Source organism: Lasioglossum baleicum, chromosome 2 (genome assembly GCF_051020765.1).
Source record: "Lasioglossum baleicum chromosome 2, iyLasBale1, whole genome shotgun sequence".
Taxonomy (NCBI): domain Eukaryota; kingdom Metazoa; phylum Arthropoda; class Insecta; order Hymenoptera; family Halictidae; genus Lasioglossum; species Lasioglossum baleicum.
The window spans coordinates 11,363,208-11,380,737 of NC_134930.1; the positions used below are offsets into that span (position 1 = coordinate 11,363,208).

The window sequence follows — 17,530 nt, forward strand, 5'->3', positions numbered from 1 at the left end:
CAAACGAAATTTAAAGGGACATTATCATCCCCTGTTCCGCTTGTTAATTGGATGCGATCAAGGAAATGTCTTTTGGTATTGTCTTCGGTCGTCAATGGCATGATTTATAAGTGTATGTCCGCTCGTCGCTTCGATGGGTCTGTCGCACGTATTGTCCATCAGTCAGGATTGAAGATGACGGAGCGCGGTGGTTGTAAAATGATCGGCCAATTCGAAGCCGATCCGCCTGCGTTTTTTGCTTGCGATAACGTCCATTTCAGGTATACATAAGATCTCTTTCCATATTATTTTACAACTTCAAATGTATGATCTGGATGGGCAGGGAAACAAAATTGCCTGAACTTTCGTTTGCCTCGAGGAATTTATACGATTATTTAAATTTTGCAACTATTTGTTTGCGACATACGATTCCTTTCAAACAGAGTTGGGCATCAATCGATTAAAATTTTAATCAAGATTGATTGTGTACGATTAAACAAGGTAATCATTGAAAAATCGGCGATTGATTCAATCAATCGATTGATAAATAAGAAAAGAAATCATCGAGAAAAAAAAGCACGTAAACAGAGCTTGTATTATAGAGCAAATGACAATACACCTAAACTCAGTTTACATTTTTTATCAGTGTTCATATAGTTTTGATTCTGTATTTCATTTCGAAATTTCAGCAGTTAATCATTAATCAATTAGCCGGTTGACGATTAAAATTAAAAGGAATGTAATCGTTAATCGCAATTAACGACTAAAGTAGAAATTTAACCGTTATTCCCAATTAACGATTAATAAGAATTTAAGAGTTAACTGCAATTAACGATTAATAAGTATTTAATCGTTAAACGCAATTTTAACGACTAAACTAGGAGATTAATTGTTAATTGCGATTAACGATTGAAGTAGAAATTTATTCGTCAATCGTTGATTAAATTTTTGCCCAACTCTGCTTTCAAACTTTTCCTCTTCTCGATGAGTAGAAGGTGTTGATGTAAAAACAAACTTTTACAACAATTGTCTTTGGTATAAACAATTTTCCGACAAGTTCTTCTACAAATGTCCACCGATCCAGAAGTGTAGATTCACCTCTAGGACGGATGATTACTTTTTATACACCCTGTACGTAAAATATACGCGAGCGCGGGTTTACGAGCCGATCAGATGACGCGAGTATTATTACGGACTGTCCCTATCGTTCCCGAGGAAATTCAGACGAGAAAATTCTGTTCCTTGTGAGGTCCTCCGGTTTCTTAATCTTTCTGGTATATTTCGGAACTTCTTCGTCGGGAAGCTTCCTGGCTTCCTTTTTCTTTTACTGTGACTGTGTGCAACGAGCACCGATTGGCAGTCAACGTGTTAACTCTCGTAGAAAATTTCGCGAGCCTTCCTCGGGAGGACTGTTCCCAGCTTCTTTGTTCTCGTTGAGTTCTCGCGGACGTTCACAGTTGCTGGCACCGCGAAAGTTCTCGGCGCGGCGCGGCGCGGCGCGGCGTGTCCCCTAAAATTTTAATCTCCTTCTGGACGGAAACACGGAGAACTTCTGGTTAAAATTTCAAGCGCCGGAGAAAAGGCAGCGAAATGGAACGCCGAAACAAATCTGAGAACGGGTCACGTTCATCCCGGGAGGCGTGAACTTCTAGAAGAGTCCATCTCGCGCGAATTATCAACCGGAAGGATCACACGAGTCTACATTCATGGTCTCGGGATCGTAACAGTGCTTTTACGTTGATCACTATTTACAACTGCAATCCACATCACGTTGATTATTCGCACACCAAGCTGCCACCAGTCATTCTACACGCGACTGTCAAAGATCCTCGACGATAATGCCCTCGTGACGTCCTCTCTTATTAATCGAGTTTATGAATTATTCCTTAAAATAATAGCGCTTTCCTTTTATCCCTGATGTAATCCTTGGAAATAGTTATACAAAAGATATCAGTACTGTAGTTCACCAAAACAAAATTCGCATTTATACTTCAAATGAAAAACTTTTATTTTATTTAGAGCATCACAACTAAGAAATGCATTTTATAACAGGAAGAAATATTTTAGAGCATCTAAATGTAGAAAACGCGTAAACTTTTCTCCTATTTCTCTGACAAAAATGCAAATTCTTTAAAAGAAAAACGCAGCTAGCCCAATTCTTGATTTTATCGAAATTTTTACTGTCCTTTCAGACAGTTGACAGCTCGCGTGTTTGTCAGCGGCGTGTAGCCTAGCGTTATCAAGCTGCAAGATCATTTTCGACTGTTTTCATGTCACTAACATTACGTTTTTCTTCACGAATTCAACATGTTGATAATAAATTACTATGCACAAAGAAACGCCGTCTAATCTTAGATTTGTGAAAAAGTAGATAACGTTGGTGAGCTTACAGAGAATAAAAACAACTAAATATCTACATGAATAGAGACAATCGAGGGTACATGCCACGCTTGTTTAGATTATTGCAAAAGTTAAGTATATTATTTCTTTAGAAACTTGTACAATTCGCATGTCGAGCTATTCGCAAACAAACCGGCCAAAGAATTATTTAAGTACCTAAATGATATATTTATAATAATGCCTCGAAAAGGATGATATGAAATGAAATGAAACAATAATTATATGTAATATGTGATACATATTTATGGGTTGAAACATTTGTTTCTATCGTCATTTGTACGAAAGTTTAGTCAGCTTAGGTAAATAAAGTAAGTTATAATTCGCAACAAATTCCAACAGTATTCCTGTACCAACTCAATTTACCGGAAGCCGTTTCGCGGATATCACTGTGGGATATGATTTTTCCGTGAAATAGTGGAATCATACGACGCCTCGCGGAATGGACGTAAACCTTCACGTCTCGGTCAGGGATTCGCGAATAGTTGGCGTGTTTGATGGTCTTTGCAGGTAATTGGGAAACGTGTGGGACGGGAATGAGACCTCAGATTGAATGTACAGTAACAACCACTGAATAGCCAGACATAAGGTTTACGAGGGACATTGAGAAGTTTCTGGTGTGTATACGGAGACAGAGTATGTTCCTTTTGTACTATCTCGGTTTATACCTATCATTAAATATCCTTAGTGCTCATTCAGCTTACTACTATAATCCAATTGTACTAATCAAGTGATCCTGAATGCTACACTTCTTCTTCTGTATAGTGGATTAGTCGAGGAATTTCATACTTTCACTGACAACCGAGATAGAAACATTCAGAATTTTTATGCGCGGTATACAATCGACATTGCAAACCGTTCGATGCATTATTTGCCACTTGTACTTCTGGTCAGTACTCCGAGACTTACATGTACAATTCGACGTAAACATGTTAGTGCATAATAAGCTGTATCTAAAAATATTTTTGTGACACATTAGTGACACTTGTTACTGAGGATAGACTGGTGTATATACTGACGTTGCAATTTGTTGATTATTTTGCTGAAACTACTGACTTATCAGACGTTCTGATAATTTCACGATTTTTTAAAAATGTTGTCACTCGAGTCATTTTAGATTTTCCGTTCAATGTAGTAAGATAATTTGGTGTTGGAAGAAACGTTACGTAATTTTCTTTAAAGAGTGTATGTGAGCAAAGAGGTACGTAACGTTTCTACACTTATTTCATTCGTTTCAGCGTAATTCCTTCATTCATTTATTCAATGATTTAATTCATTTTAGGCGGTAAATGACGCCTGTATCACTAATCTCTGCATTATCTATTCCGCTTATAAATTATTATTTCTACTGTAATGTATTACAAAACACATCCTACAAATATGCATGATAAATTAGATAACATGGCAAGGTTATGTCAATTTATTATTCATTGTATGTGTATCAAAGATTAAAACTAAAAGATTAAAGATACGAGTTGCAAGAGATTGTAAATTTCATTAAGGCTGTACTGGAGGCAATGTAAAATTGAGCTGCTTCAAACCGTGCTATAAACTTATAATTAATCAACAAATGCTCGTGTTAATAATCTTTTACACGATATAAGAATCTCCTTTCTCCTATAAATACAATTTGGAAATTAGAACCTCCTCCCTCTTATGCCAAAGTAAAGAAATAATGAATACCCATTAAAAATTTTCAATCGAGAGTATATTTTATTGTAGTCATTACTATAATGAAATGTAAAGAAACCGGTACTTCCAGAGGCTCTTTATGACACTAAATATGCTACACACGCAATGCTATCCGTTGCGAAACCATCGAGCTTATTACTTGAAGCTAACTCCATTTTACGCCAAGCAAGAGATCATATCTTTTTTGATGAAATAGAATGTCCCGTTTCAACGTCCGCACGCAATTATTTCTGACACTATAGCACGTTTCAAAAAGTGTCTCAATTAAAGCCTACTCTTATGGTAGTCCCAATGATGGACATCTTAAGATGGTCATAAATCTTTTTAGATGGATGTGCTTTCATGATCTTGAGGTGACGCTGACAATGAATAATTCTTGCATCAAACAGTCGGCAATATAAAAAAATATATCGAACTATTGGGTTGACAAGAAAGTAATTTCGGTATTCGAAGGTGAGATAGAGCCCAAATTTTATTCAAGCAATGAACTTTAATGAATAAGATATTTTCTCTTTTGTTAGATCAAAGAGAATAAATAAGAAAATATTTTATTGATTAAAGTTCATCGCTTGAATAAATAAATTCGGTTTTTACTGCACCTTAGAATACAGAAATTACTTTCTTGCCAACCCATATAATAAGCACAATTTTACTGAAAGACGGATTTGTCTACAATAGATATCTCGGCCCAGTTGCGGGCAAAGAGCGTTTAGATCTAAACAGCTCTTCTTTGAAAGGGATAAAAAAGCGGAGCTACCTCTGTATTGTTGCAAGCCTTTCAACGCCTACTATTTTCCCACGGTGCGCTCGATCGCGCCACCACGTCAAAGGACAGGAGTGATGAACCGAGAGTGCGCGGGGTCATTATTAATTATCCAGTTCGCCGCACCTGGGGGGGGGGGGTGGCAGAGGTAACAGAGGAAGCGTGTAACGTGATTTGCCGTAACTTTTTGTTCGCAGATTCGGAGCAGTCGCCGGCTGTATACTTGAGAGACGACCCGCTGTTCGGCAGCCTGCAACTGCAACAGCACAGCGAGCTTCGTGCACCGACTGCCGAACGGGCCGCGTTCTATTTAGACGCGGCAGTTGCCGGACGACAACGGGAGGATGGCGATGCACACATGCTCTACACCCTTCACGTTTATCAGTACAGTGTCGCCGGCAAGGGCGGAGGTGAGTGGCCCCGTTTTTCCTTTTCCCAAACGACTTCTTCGTAGTGAACGCTCGTAAACCGCGTTTGTCGGCACTGTCTTTGCGCCACGCCAACATTACACGAAACTCCGAACTTCGCGGAAAATTGACGCAGCTAACAAGGAACATCGGCCAACTGTGACATGCCCGGTTTCGCGTAACTTATCGCGGAAATATTCGCCGAGGATCTTCTTTAACAGCCGCGGTTGCGTCTCAATATATATGGGAAAACGTCGCGTCGGGACCGAACTGTTACTCGTTTTGTTTTTAATAATTTTGATATGAAAGTTGTAGCAACATATTCGCGATATTGTTCTGATTGAACTGACCGCGGACACCGCACTGTTTGAATAATATTTACTCGTTTAATTCCCGATACAGTAGAGCCTCTATTACCCGAACCCATTCGAATGATCCAAATTAACTGAATCGTCAATTAAACGAGCAAATATCCCCCGAATGTTTAGTCTCATTTTAATCAGAAATTTTTACAAATAACGTGCACATCTCTTTTACATGTATCGAGGCATTTCTGCATTTCTGTATTTAGCGTTTGCACATTTGATGTTCCATCATTATTATTTCACACTGGATAAATCACGTGGTTAACAATCGTTATCCCGTGAAGTTTGATTACACCACATTGCTATCCAACATATGTATGTTCGAGGAACGAATTATGCGGTTTTTGAGTTACGTGGTCCAATAACGTGTCTACCCTAACATTTGGATGATAGTTTAACCTCTTTATCATAAATATGGGTACTTAGATAAAATTGGGGTTGGATTTTTCCATAAACTCTACTTCTGTATAAGGTTTCCTCAAAATTGGCGTGTCACACGTAGGTAATGCCCCTTGTAAGTGGTCGTTATCTATGAAACCGAAGCAATTCAGGAGCTGTTGTTTCAGAAGGGAAATCGATAAAATTGATGCCTTGACTTTCATCTTTAACTGAAGTTTATGTGTGGACATTCGGTTCTCGTATAACACGATCAAAAAATTGTTCTATAAAACGTAATAGTCATCCGTCCCAGGGGTTAAACCGCACCTCTGGATCGGTGGACATTTGTACAAGAAACTTGCCGCAAAATTGTTTATACTCACCGTAGAAGGTGTTAATATAAAAAAAATTTCCTTTGGTATAAACAATTTTGCGGCAAGTTTCTCTTACAAATGTCCACCGATCCAGATGTGAAGATTCGCCCCTAGGACGGATGACCATTACTTTTTATGCAACATAAAATACATAATCTTCTTAAACAATTCTTTGACGTCGTTATACTCGGCTCGACAGTATACCAGCATTTTCTGGCTAGCAGTAGACACGCGTTAACAATTTCCACCAACCCTATGTTAACGAACCGCTGATTAGGGGCGGCTCAGCCGAACCCTCCAGAGTCGGCAAATAAAATCGTCGATGTTCGGAATGTCGCAGTCGCCGGAGGCAGGAGTAGGCTGCACCTAATGGACCTGGGCAATTCGGATCGGGGCAAATCGTCAGGCGGGATCCCTCTGTCAGGCCTCGGCAACATCCTGCTCGCGATCTTCAACGGGCAGAAGCATCTGCCATACAAGGAGCACAAGCTAACCCAATTACTGAAGGAGTGTCTCGGTTCGTTGACGTGTCACGCGGCGATGATCGCCCATGTTTCGCCGAACGCGCAGCACTACACGGAGACGCTAACCACCGTGCAGCTTGCCTCAAGGATCCACCGGATGAGGAGACGGAAGATTAAGTTCGTGGGTGGTGGTACACAGGGGACAGGAAGCGGCGGAAGTTCCGGTGAGGAGGCGGCGAGGCAGAACAGCGAGTGCGATCCGAGTTCCAGTGACCTGTCCGCGGACACAGTGATCTACGTCGGGCCGAGCACGGATGATGCGACCGACGGGGAGCATCCACCTGTCTACCTGCCCAGCTTAAACTCTGGTGACAACCGGTGCGCCATGGGAAAAGCGTTGCGCGGCTCAGTGGCGGAGAGGCCGTCGAAAATCCCCGAGGAGCGCAGCCCGGTCCACAAAGCAACGAAGGCGGTGAAATGCTTGACGCAGACAGCGTCCAAGCAAACATCTCCGGCGCACACTGCCACACCGAAGGCCAGTCCAGCCAGGAAATGTGCTGCCCCGAAAGTGTCCTCCTCGAAAATAAACGATTCACCTGGCAGCAAGATCCCAGTCGCTGCTCCAAGCGGAGGCTCTGACGAGCAGTGGATAGACGGGCCTAGGATCTCGAAGTCGAAAGTCGCGGAAGCGAGGCACATGCTGAAGGACCCGCACCACAAGAGGGAGACCTGGATAGACGGACCGATGCAGTTATCCGGACCGCCTACCCTGCAGCTGCATGCTCATCAACATTCCACCGGCTACGGTTTCATGGACAGTCACAAGAAAAGCATGATTAGAAAGTGGGTGGAGAACCAGTCGTCCCAGATTCAGAGGAGCAAACACGCCGCGGCTAGGATCGAGTCGTCGAAGTCGTCCGGCCAGTCGTCGCAGTTCAAGGAGCTGACGACGTTCAAGACCTGCGGCGGTATGGATGACGACAACACCTCGTTGTCGACGGCGGAGAGCGATAGTTTGAAGGCGAACGAAATCGAGGACATCACCGAGAAGCTGGGCGTCAAGCTGAACCTGTTGAACGTCAAATCGAATACGGACTCTGGCCTGGATCTCACGGCTAGCCCGGTGATGGACGATGGTGTGGATAAGGGAAAGCTTGACCTGCAGGAGGACGAGGACGATGACGAAGAGATAGTCGTGCCACCGCCGTTGCCTCTGATCGAACCGCTCAGCAACGGTGTCAGCAGAGAGGTCTCGATGGAGAGTCTGAACCTCTCACACAAGGACATCGTGCTGCCATCCAGACACTCGTTGTCTTCCGAGGACGAGATCCTGGAGATCGTCGAGGTCGAGGATTTGGAGCCTGTACCAATGCAGGACTCGTGTCTCCAGGTCACCGAGGAGGACATCGCGATGTGCATGGGCGAGAATCCTCTTCCAGAGAGCGACCAGGAGGAGCATCCTCTGCGAATACTCAGCCAGGAGAATCTTACTGTAGTCTCAACCTTCACTGGTAAGCATCGCATATATTTTATATTCGTTGAGACTCGTCTTTCTCCGAACGTCCCGATTGCTTTTTCCAGTCGTTCCCAAGGGATTCGACTTAATCCTAGATTGTAACAAGACAGTGACTACAGGACGTTTTTCCTCGACGATATTTCATGAAGTTTATGGTGCATCCCCTACCACGGCGCGATCAATCTGCCTTTTTCCTTCCTCTTCTATTTCGAGCACTCTCGAAGGTTGCCTTCGGAGATTGTTCCCCGACTCTTAGGTCCACCGGACTCTAATAGCGCAGCCGATGGAAAACAATCACGTCGAAGGAGAGAAAGAGAGAGAGGTGGAAAGAAGCGGCTCGATATAATTACTCGTTAATACTTTCCGTCTTCGAACTCTGGTCGGAAAGAGCTTCTTAGGGATAAATACTCTTTCCATCGCTCTTTCCATCGCTGTTTCTCAGCTGTTCTTTTTCGGCCGTTCTCTCGACGAACGCTCGAGACGCTAAGAAAGTATGTCAACTTCCAGACTCCATGTCGGTGATGTCAGACACGGAACGGTACAGACCGCAGTATCCACCACCAGTCGGCGCGGGCGTGCTGCCCAGGCCGTATTTCGACCACGAGGACTTCCTCGAGCAAGAAACCAGGCACAAGTTCGACCAGTTGGCACGATTGCACGAGCTCTACCAGAGCAAGCTCGCGCTGGCCAACGTCTCCAACTCCGTCACTTACCAGAGGGAGAACTCCTCCAATGTTAGAGAAGCTCCATGTAAGTTTACACGCGTTTATTCCAGTGTGCTGCGAGCGATGCAACCATCATCGCGTCGAGCCTTTGCTGTTGACTGGAGGAGGTCTCGATTGTCTTCTTCAACAATAATCGCTGCCGGATGAGCTACTCGAGCACAGTGGGATTCGAGATATTCCTCTCGGGACGCCAAATTATAATTTGCTTTTCAAAAGAGTTGTACGCATGCAAAAATTGTGTAGAGTCTCGCGATAGTACTATCATTTAACTATATTGGTCCGAAATTAAAGAATATGGAACGCCTATGGTTGAACATAGAGATATAGGAACATTGTTAAGGTGGAGTGGGGTATGTCCGCCCTACTTTTTGCAAAGTTGGACTTTAAACTGATGTATTTTCAGTCTGGTATGTAAAAACTTAACGTTCTTGGTATCAAACTTTTGCCACAGATATTACTGATGGATTTGTATTATGTAGGATTCTAATTTTACTTGAAAATTACCATTTTGATAGGATATTGTACAAAGTGTCAACTACTACGCATTTGCCCCGAAAATGGGGCAACAGCATCTCTGAGAGTTAAAAATGCTCTCAAACCTTGTTTCAAGTGCTACGGGGCAAGAAAAGAATTATTACCAAGCCTGCTACAAAATGCTTTTCATTGCAATAAATATATTGTTTAGTTTTATAGTTACTCATACAGTACGGACTTACCCCACCGTGATAGTACGGACTTTGCCCCGTGTAGTAATATTTACGGGGCAAGTGCATCTTGGTGTTTGTCTCAATAAATTTTTAAAAATACAATAAAAACGGTTTATTTAATGTAAACATACATCAATATTTGTTGTACTTACCTAAAATAACAACACAGAATATATGAATAACTTATAAACTATTGCACGTTTAGGATAACCTCAAAGTTGTACGTGTACCTCGCACGTGACTGTTTGGCATTGGTTGATTTAAGCGAGGAAAACACCTTTATTCTTGGGCGACATCTATGTCGAACTTATACTACATTAATAAATACAAGCTTGAGAAATTTCGTTCATATTATAATAAAAATAACCAATTAACGGACTTGCCCCGTAGACGGACTGACCCCACTCCACCTTACTCAAAAAATTGTATATTTTATCTTTTTACAAGAATGGTAATTATTTTTCTCGGCGCACAGGTTCGATCAATTTCTACACTAAATGAATATAGCTTGAGGGGCATGAAACGTTATAGTCCGAGTTCGAACCATATAACGCTTCCGATTCGGGTTTGAATCAGCAAGATGCCAAATGCTATTTTATTGGAGGAAAACAAAAGTGGAGTGTTTTATTTAGTGTAGAAATTGATCGAACCTGTGCGCCGAGAAAAATAATTACCATTCTTTCAAAATAGTGCGATCGCGAAAAATACCTCCTTTATCTTTTTACATTTAACATCTTATTCTGGGCTTGAGTATTTCTTTCAGCCCTCCAAAACGAACCATATGAAGTGGAAATGACATGTAAAATATTTTTGTAGAATCTCGTTTCTACTAAAATTTCATACAAATCGGTAACATGTCATTCTGCTGGGTTTTCGAGAGAATTTACCTAATAATCAAGGCCACCAGCCACAGCATGCGAACGTATCTGTTGCGCCAACTGTGTATCTCGAGCGACCCCGCCGGCAGCACTCAAATTCTGTAGACAGTCTAGTAACTAGTCGAGATAGGATCGCCGAGTAAATGAATCTACACTGTCAGCCAACCGCCGTTGGTCTACAGCAAATATAATATTAACACAGGACAAATTCCAGCCGCCCCCGTCTTCCGTCCGCCGTCGCGCTGTCAATCTCTGTCCCTCTCGGACATGATGTTCAACGACAATGCGAGCAATCACGGCAGCATCTACAGCGAACCCGCGTACATCGCCGGAAAGTCCGATCAGGAGAAAATCTGCGATAACTGTCGCCAGAGCATGTCGAGGCCGGCAACCGCCTCCTATTGGTACCCGAACAGCGTGGCGCACATAGCCAGTCCGAGAAGATATTGCGGCAAGCTCGGTGAATGCAACATCTCCAGTCTGAGGCATCCCGATGGCGCCTCGAATCCTAATCTCAAAGAGGAGGTCGAGAGGCTACCGGGAAACGGAGCCTCGGGTTCCGATCCGGAGGAGGAGTACGTCGAGGCGAAGAAGTTGTTCACTGCGGCCGAGAGATCCGAGAGGACTGTCACTGGCAAGTCGGACATTGAAGAAGATCTCAAGATACAAGGTAGATTACGCTAATTATACATCAACACGTTTACCGCTGCTGCGCGCAGTACATTGAATTGCCCGTTCTCTGAGCAAAACTTCGTTACTGGAAAATTATAGGTGATGCGGTAGAATCTCATAGACAAACGTTCTAGGATATAGAAGAGAGTACATGATGCTTGTATTTTTTTAACATTGCAATAACCTTGAAAAGCACTGCAGACATCAGAATTTAAATTTTGTATTCTTAATTACGAATTCTTGAATGCCACACCAAGACGTTTTCAAAACACTAGAATACTTTTGTTTTGCAACCATGTTCTTTAGATGGGATGTCTTATCTTTGTTAGTACACAACCGAAATGAAATAGACAATTTTAACTGTGTTTAAGAGTTGACCATCAAATCACCTTTTAGTGAAACACAAAAGTTAAATAGTATTTCTCTCTGCTATAGAGGCCCATAAATATTGAAGGCATTTTCTCTTTCAGTCTTAGATAACTCAACCTGTACATACAATGAGAAACAAAAGCATACCAGAAATCAGGAAATATATCTGTGGTTGTCAGGAAGAACGCCGCATGTCACACACTTTCACTTTCGAGATATAGCCGTTTAAAGTTTTGATCATTAATGCTTCGACATAGAACATCGGTTAAATTGTATTATTTTTTCGAGCCTTTCGAATTTGTTTTCGTGACATTTTTTTCTGGTAAATACGTCAATCCTATACTAGGAAGCTCAATGAATGCATAAACTCAAATTTTTTGAAATTGTGACATGCGGCGTTTTTCCTTGCAACCACAGATAAGCCAGTGCAAATGCAAAATAGATATAAAAGTAGACATAAAAATTTTTTCGCAAAAAGTTCGATAGTTTTTCCGAAAAAATTGGTGAGAAAACGTCCTCGACCACCAGAATACGCGCTTAAATATCTAAAAGTTGAGCTATCGCGACTACTTTTGAAGCAAATTCCTCCATCGCCCGAAAATCGGTAAAACAAGTTGCGCCACTTGAGGTCTGCGTAACCACAGGTCCGTGATCCCGTCCGAAACTTACGCACTTGTCTAGAGCAGCGGTCGGGTCTAAGAAATAAGTTCGAAAGTTCTGGGGGTGCTCTCGTTTGAAATGGAACTTCTGTGTTGCAGCAACAGCTCCGCTGCAGTTGTCGATTCCATCGCCGGCTCCGTCTTCGGGTCGAATGCAACGCAAGATCACCAGTTTGGGTTCTTCGTTGGGTTTGAATAAGGAGGGCTACGATTCTGGTGCCGATTCCACGCCCCGGGCTGCGAAACTATCGCCGGCCACGTTGTCTAGGCATCGGGCCGAGAGTTCTGGCTACGACAGCATTGTCAGAGACAGCGAGACCAGCAGCATCGCGAGCGATTCCTCCAGGCAAACCAGCGCTCTTCAGGAACACCAAGGTAGTGGATATTTCTCCAACGAAAGGAACGTTTCCTTCTCTTTGCGGAGTTTCAACGGCGTTCGCAGAACCGTTTCAATTAGCGGAGGAATAATTAATTACCAGTCAAACATACCGCTGATCGGCCGCCGCGCAAGAATAGCTGAAAGTACACCCGGGAATTATTTCCAATGCGGAACTCGATCTTTTTGCACGTTTTAATCGCACGCTCTTTCAATCTTTTCCTCGCTGTTAACGAGAACGTAATTATCAACACGGTTGCTCGTGCATGCTATTGATACAGCTTTTGAATTATCACCACGTTTCGCCGGTCACGCTACATCGCGAAAAACTGTACCATTCAAACACCGGGCTACGTTTTAATTAACGAAGTAATAAGGAAAACCGTGTCACCCGTGATTAACAAGTCATGGCGGTCCTCCAACGGTGGAAGAAATGAAACGCACCCGCGGATCTGTTTTCAATGATCGATCAACGATTCTGGGAGCAGCGAGATTGACTTTCCTTGTCGATTAGCGCATGCTTGATAACGCGCGAGTAATGCCATCCAAATATAGCAGTTGTATTATAGCAGCATGTGAAATTGTTAAACTAAGAGAAAAATAGGGAAATCGTGTCAGCTGTGATTAGCAATATGCAGTAGATCCCTGTATAATCCGATTAAAAATGATTTGATACGCTAGATCAAGACTTGTCTCCCACTCTGTGTACATTATCCCTTCTATGACGCCATTCCCCCCAGATACAAGCCGGTCACGTGACTGCAACGTGACTAACCCGGCAATAGCATAGAGAGGGTAACTGTATTCCCCTTAATTCCCCCTGTCTGGTAACACACTGCTTCGAAGTTTCCTAGCGATATTGATAAAGTAGCTCGCTGACACGTCCGCGAGAACGATGTGCAAACCCTCTAAAATGGTCCCCCCGTACGATGGTTCTCCTCAGGTGGCGCGCTGGGGGTTCTAACCTCGACGTTGTGCGGGTGTTTCAGCGGTGGAACAGCGGGCGGCAGAGTGCGGGCTCCGGTCACGGGCCCAGTGCCGGGCCCATCTGCCAAGGGAGCCGTCCGCGGTCCCGGGGATACTCGCCTACACAAGCGAGGACGTGGACATCCTGGACAGGCGCGCGCAGTTGCGCTCGGATCCACGTGGCACGATGTCCAGGATACACAACCTGCGACTACGCCAGCGCCTTCTTAGGCTAGAGTTCCGCGCCGCTAAGAAGCGCCTGATGGTGCCCGATGATCGCTGGAGCTACGACCGTAAGTCACCTCCACCTTTAAACATAACAGGTTTAGTCAAGAAGTGAGCACCGTCCTTAGTCGCTTCTAGTTCTGAATCGTTCTAGCGTCAATCTTCCACACTTGTCTTATTACACGACCGCTTAACAAAGAACGGTGCTGTTGCAGTTCACGTGGAGAACGGAATGGACTGGCGAGACCCGTCGTTTCTGGAGGCGTTGGAGGCAGAGACGTGCATCCTGCAGAAACGCGTCGAGGCGTGCAAGAGTCACGTGCTGCTGGTCACCTGCTTCGACTCTTGTCCCCGGCAACAGTGTACGCGGCAGGCGGAATCGCCGTCTGGGATTCGGATCACATAACCTAGACTTGGATCAGCACGCACCACCGCGTGCTGATCGCCAAGAGGAAAGGATCGTCATCCACGACACGATTAGAAACGAGACGAGCGAGGTCGCCGATGATGGCGGACGGGGAACGGGACGGCTTTGCTCGACTCCGTCCAATAGTTGTTAAAATGGCATAGTTATATCGTCGTGATCGTCGTCGTGCGTCGTCGCTATTGTTACACGTGTAATCGATAATAAGGGAAGAAGCTTTCGACCATCCTCCCCGGGAACCATTTCCATCGTTTCCGGTCGAAGATGTTCTTGCGACGCTTACGATCGTTGGCTGAATTAGCGTAGCGCGCGGACAGAAAGAAAAAGAAACTTTGTTGACTTAAATAATTATAGCGTACTGAGAGATGGTGCTGCATTTTTTTATACCGATCGCCAGGGCCGCAGTTTTAGGGAAATTAACTGGTCCCACGAAGGACCGATGAACGGGACACGACTTCCGGCAAAAACGAACACTGCCAGTCGGAGAGCAGCGGAGAGAACTTAGCGAATATAGTCTGCTGCGTCGAAACCGGGCGACCAGCATCGAAAGAGAGGTGTACCGATGTGCCGAAACGTGTCTCCTGGTCGATCGCGACGGAGGGACACGGAGAGGAGCGATCATAGGAAAATAATAATTGCGTACAATCAGACCGGTCCGTCTCGAACGATCGCTAACCCTCGATCAGCGATCACCGAGCGAATGCGAACGAGATCCGTTCCCGTCGAGCTTCGACGACAGCGAGATGCGTCGAACCAACGTAGCCGAATGAACATAGAACGAATATGTAGCGCGAAGAGAGACACATATACACACACACAGTCACGATCCGAAGGTGACAGACTGCCAAAAAAGATCGGGGGGGAGAGTCCTAGGATAAACTACAAAGTGACAAGAGGAAGGTGGAACGAGAGTTGACGAGAACGCGTCGTAATCATTGTATTTAATGCACGCACATTCATTCAAGATATTATCGTAGCTTTAATCGTTATCAGCAGTTACCGCACTTCGTAGGGCTCTGTAATTCACTTAGAGAGTGGCGAGGACCGATGGGAATGCGAAAGAATGCGAAGAGTGTCTGATAGAGAGAAAGAATCGGAGAGAGAGAGAGAGAGCGAGAGAGAGTGCGTGAGAATGAGAGAAAAAACTCGAGTACCAAGAGGACAATGGAGAAGCAGCGAGTGTGGTTGAACACAGGCGTAGAGAGTTACTTTTCGATAGTAAACGTACCTATTCGTAATTTGTAAATGGTTCGCGTTCGGTACGCGAGAGAGCTCTCTGGTGAAATGTAGGACGCTGCCATGACGGAAGGGAGAGAAAGGGAACGAGAGAGGGAGAGAGAGAAAGAAGGTGCGTGTTACACGAGTTCAAACGTCAGAATCACGGGAAGACACGCGTGGGTGTGGAGTGGGAGAAGCGTCGGAGAGAGTGAAAATAGACGGGATGAAAATAAATCGGGAATGGCGGTAATGCGCAGCAGAAATAGAAAGATTCCAGCGTTCTGATACGCTTGGTAGCGAGCCGGGCTATCGACGAAAATCGCGGTTTCGTGGCCAGTTCGCAGTCCCAACGTCGCAACTTCGTCGAGTCCTCGAACCGCGGTCTTGGCTCGCTGTCTTCGCACTGCCAATCCACGAGCTTAACTCCCTTTTTATACCGATTCCAAGATGCCTCCGACCCTCGGACCGGTTGGTCCGCGAGCGAAAGTCTCGGGAATCTTTCGATTCTCGAGGGCCACCGATTCAACTCACAGACTGATCATGCCGGCGGGCCAAGAGCGATTCTTGCGATTCGCGGACAGTTTCCCAAAGGCAGCGCGAGTTAAGCCGATCCCTACTGCTCCAGAGAAATCGTTCTCGAAGCTACCGGAACCAACGATGTAAGCCGAGTGTCTTTGTCCGTCGTTAAAGGAACCCGTACGCTATTCGTCCGTGCGATTAGACTGTTCTTGACCCGTCACTGCCGACCACTGTACCTCCTTCAACCCCCGAACGATCGCCCTTAGGGGATGCTCGCGGTTTCTTTTGCTTTCTCGGTTGATTTTCTACCGAACCCCGTCTTGCGACTCAACCTTGTCCAGCTCGTGACTAGGATTCTATGCACTTGTAGCGTTCCCATGTTCATCCTTGCGTGAGCAATTGATATAAGTTCGAAGAAATCTGTATAAACACGTTCGAAACTTCAGTATAGAAAATTTGAAGAACGTCCGAGAACGGGGATCCGAAGAAGTCTTGCCATATTTTCGCAAAAATGTACAGTATTCTTCAAGTAACTATAGAAAATGTGCTGCCGATTGCTCGCGCATGGGTTAATACTTGAAACTGTTCGCGGAAATGTTTATTTTGTGAAGATCTAACAATGTCTGAAGTGTTGCTCGATATCTTCCCGAGAACGTTGGAAATTGTTGAAGAAAATATAAGAATGCTCAACTCCCGTGAATGTGCATGAGAATCCGCAGTACACTTGCGACGCAACGACAGCCGCTTCCTAGAGATACGTTCTTCCAGTTGATCGAAGAATTATGCGGGACAGGATTAGCTTCCGATGCCGATGTCCTGTACCGTTTCCAGTTGCAAGTGTTCACCGAACCTTGCCCCTTTTCCCAGGTTTTGTCACTTCCGTTCGAGTTAGAAGCGTCGCCGCGAGTGCGCCACTCCGTCGAACCGTGGATACAAATTAGTAGCGATTTAAACGAATACTAGCGCCATAGTTGATTAACGATTAAGGAATAAAACCGGTCTCCCGATGAAAGGAGAGCGCAAACACGGACACACGATCGCGTGCTCGCACACAACAGAAAACAAGACACAATGTACCACACACAAGCGTCTACTGTACCATAGTACTTGTACTATATTTATATTTTATATGTACAAATTAGTCATGTAATTTCTTGTAATAAAGATCAATTTACAACGTGAGCCCCGGTGCTATCTGTGTCCTGCGCCTGTTCCCGAACCGTGGCATTCCCATCTTGAATTCCGTCTTGCCCCGGCAAAAAGCAAGGGGGAGGAGTGCGGGGAAGGGACTGGATGCCTCTGAAGAATTCCTGAGACAATTTATTGGGACGTTCCAAGCACCGCCAGACAGTGTTACCGACCGATGTAGATCGCGTCTGGTGGTCTCTCGCTGGGACCGATTGCACACAAAGTTAGGTCCGAGGAAAAGCACTGGCATTACAGTCAGTCGACGAAAT

General features: G+C 44.6%; 1 protein-coding gene across 9 annotated transcripts in view; it reads left to right on the plus strand.

The window, feature by feature from the left end:
• LOC143218411 (uncharacterized) overlaps nt 1-17,255 on the plus strand; it is a 641,385-nt gene extending 624,130 nt beyond the window's left edge. For 5 of the 9 annotated variants that reach the window (XM_076443569.1, XM_076443587.1, XM_076443571.1 and 2 more), the window contains 7 exons: nt 5,029-5,241; nt 6,696-8,330; nt 8,843-9,085; nt 10,860-11,315; nt 12,445-12,723; nt 13,711-13,980; nt 14,128-17,255. In XM_076443569.1, coding sequence (XP_076299684.1) covers nt 5,029-5,241; nt 6,696-8,330; nt 8,843-9,085; nt 10,860-11,315; nt 12,445-12,723; nt 13,711-13,980; nt 14,128-14,318 — 3,287 coding nt within the window. In that variant the 3' untranslated portion in view covers nt 14,319-17,255. Of the gene's footprint in view, nt 1-5,028; nt 5,242-6,695; nt 8,331-8,842; nt 9,086-10,847; nt 11,316-12,444; nt 12,724-13,664; nt 13,981-14,127 lie in introns of those variants that run through there. The other 4 variants (XR_013011059.1, XR_013011061.1, XM_076443575.1 and 1 more) reach the window with 4 other exon arrangements.
• Nucleotides 17,256-17,530: the final 275 nt, after the last annotated feature.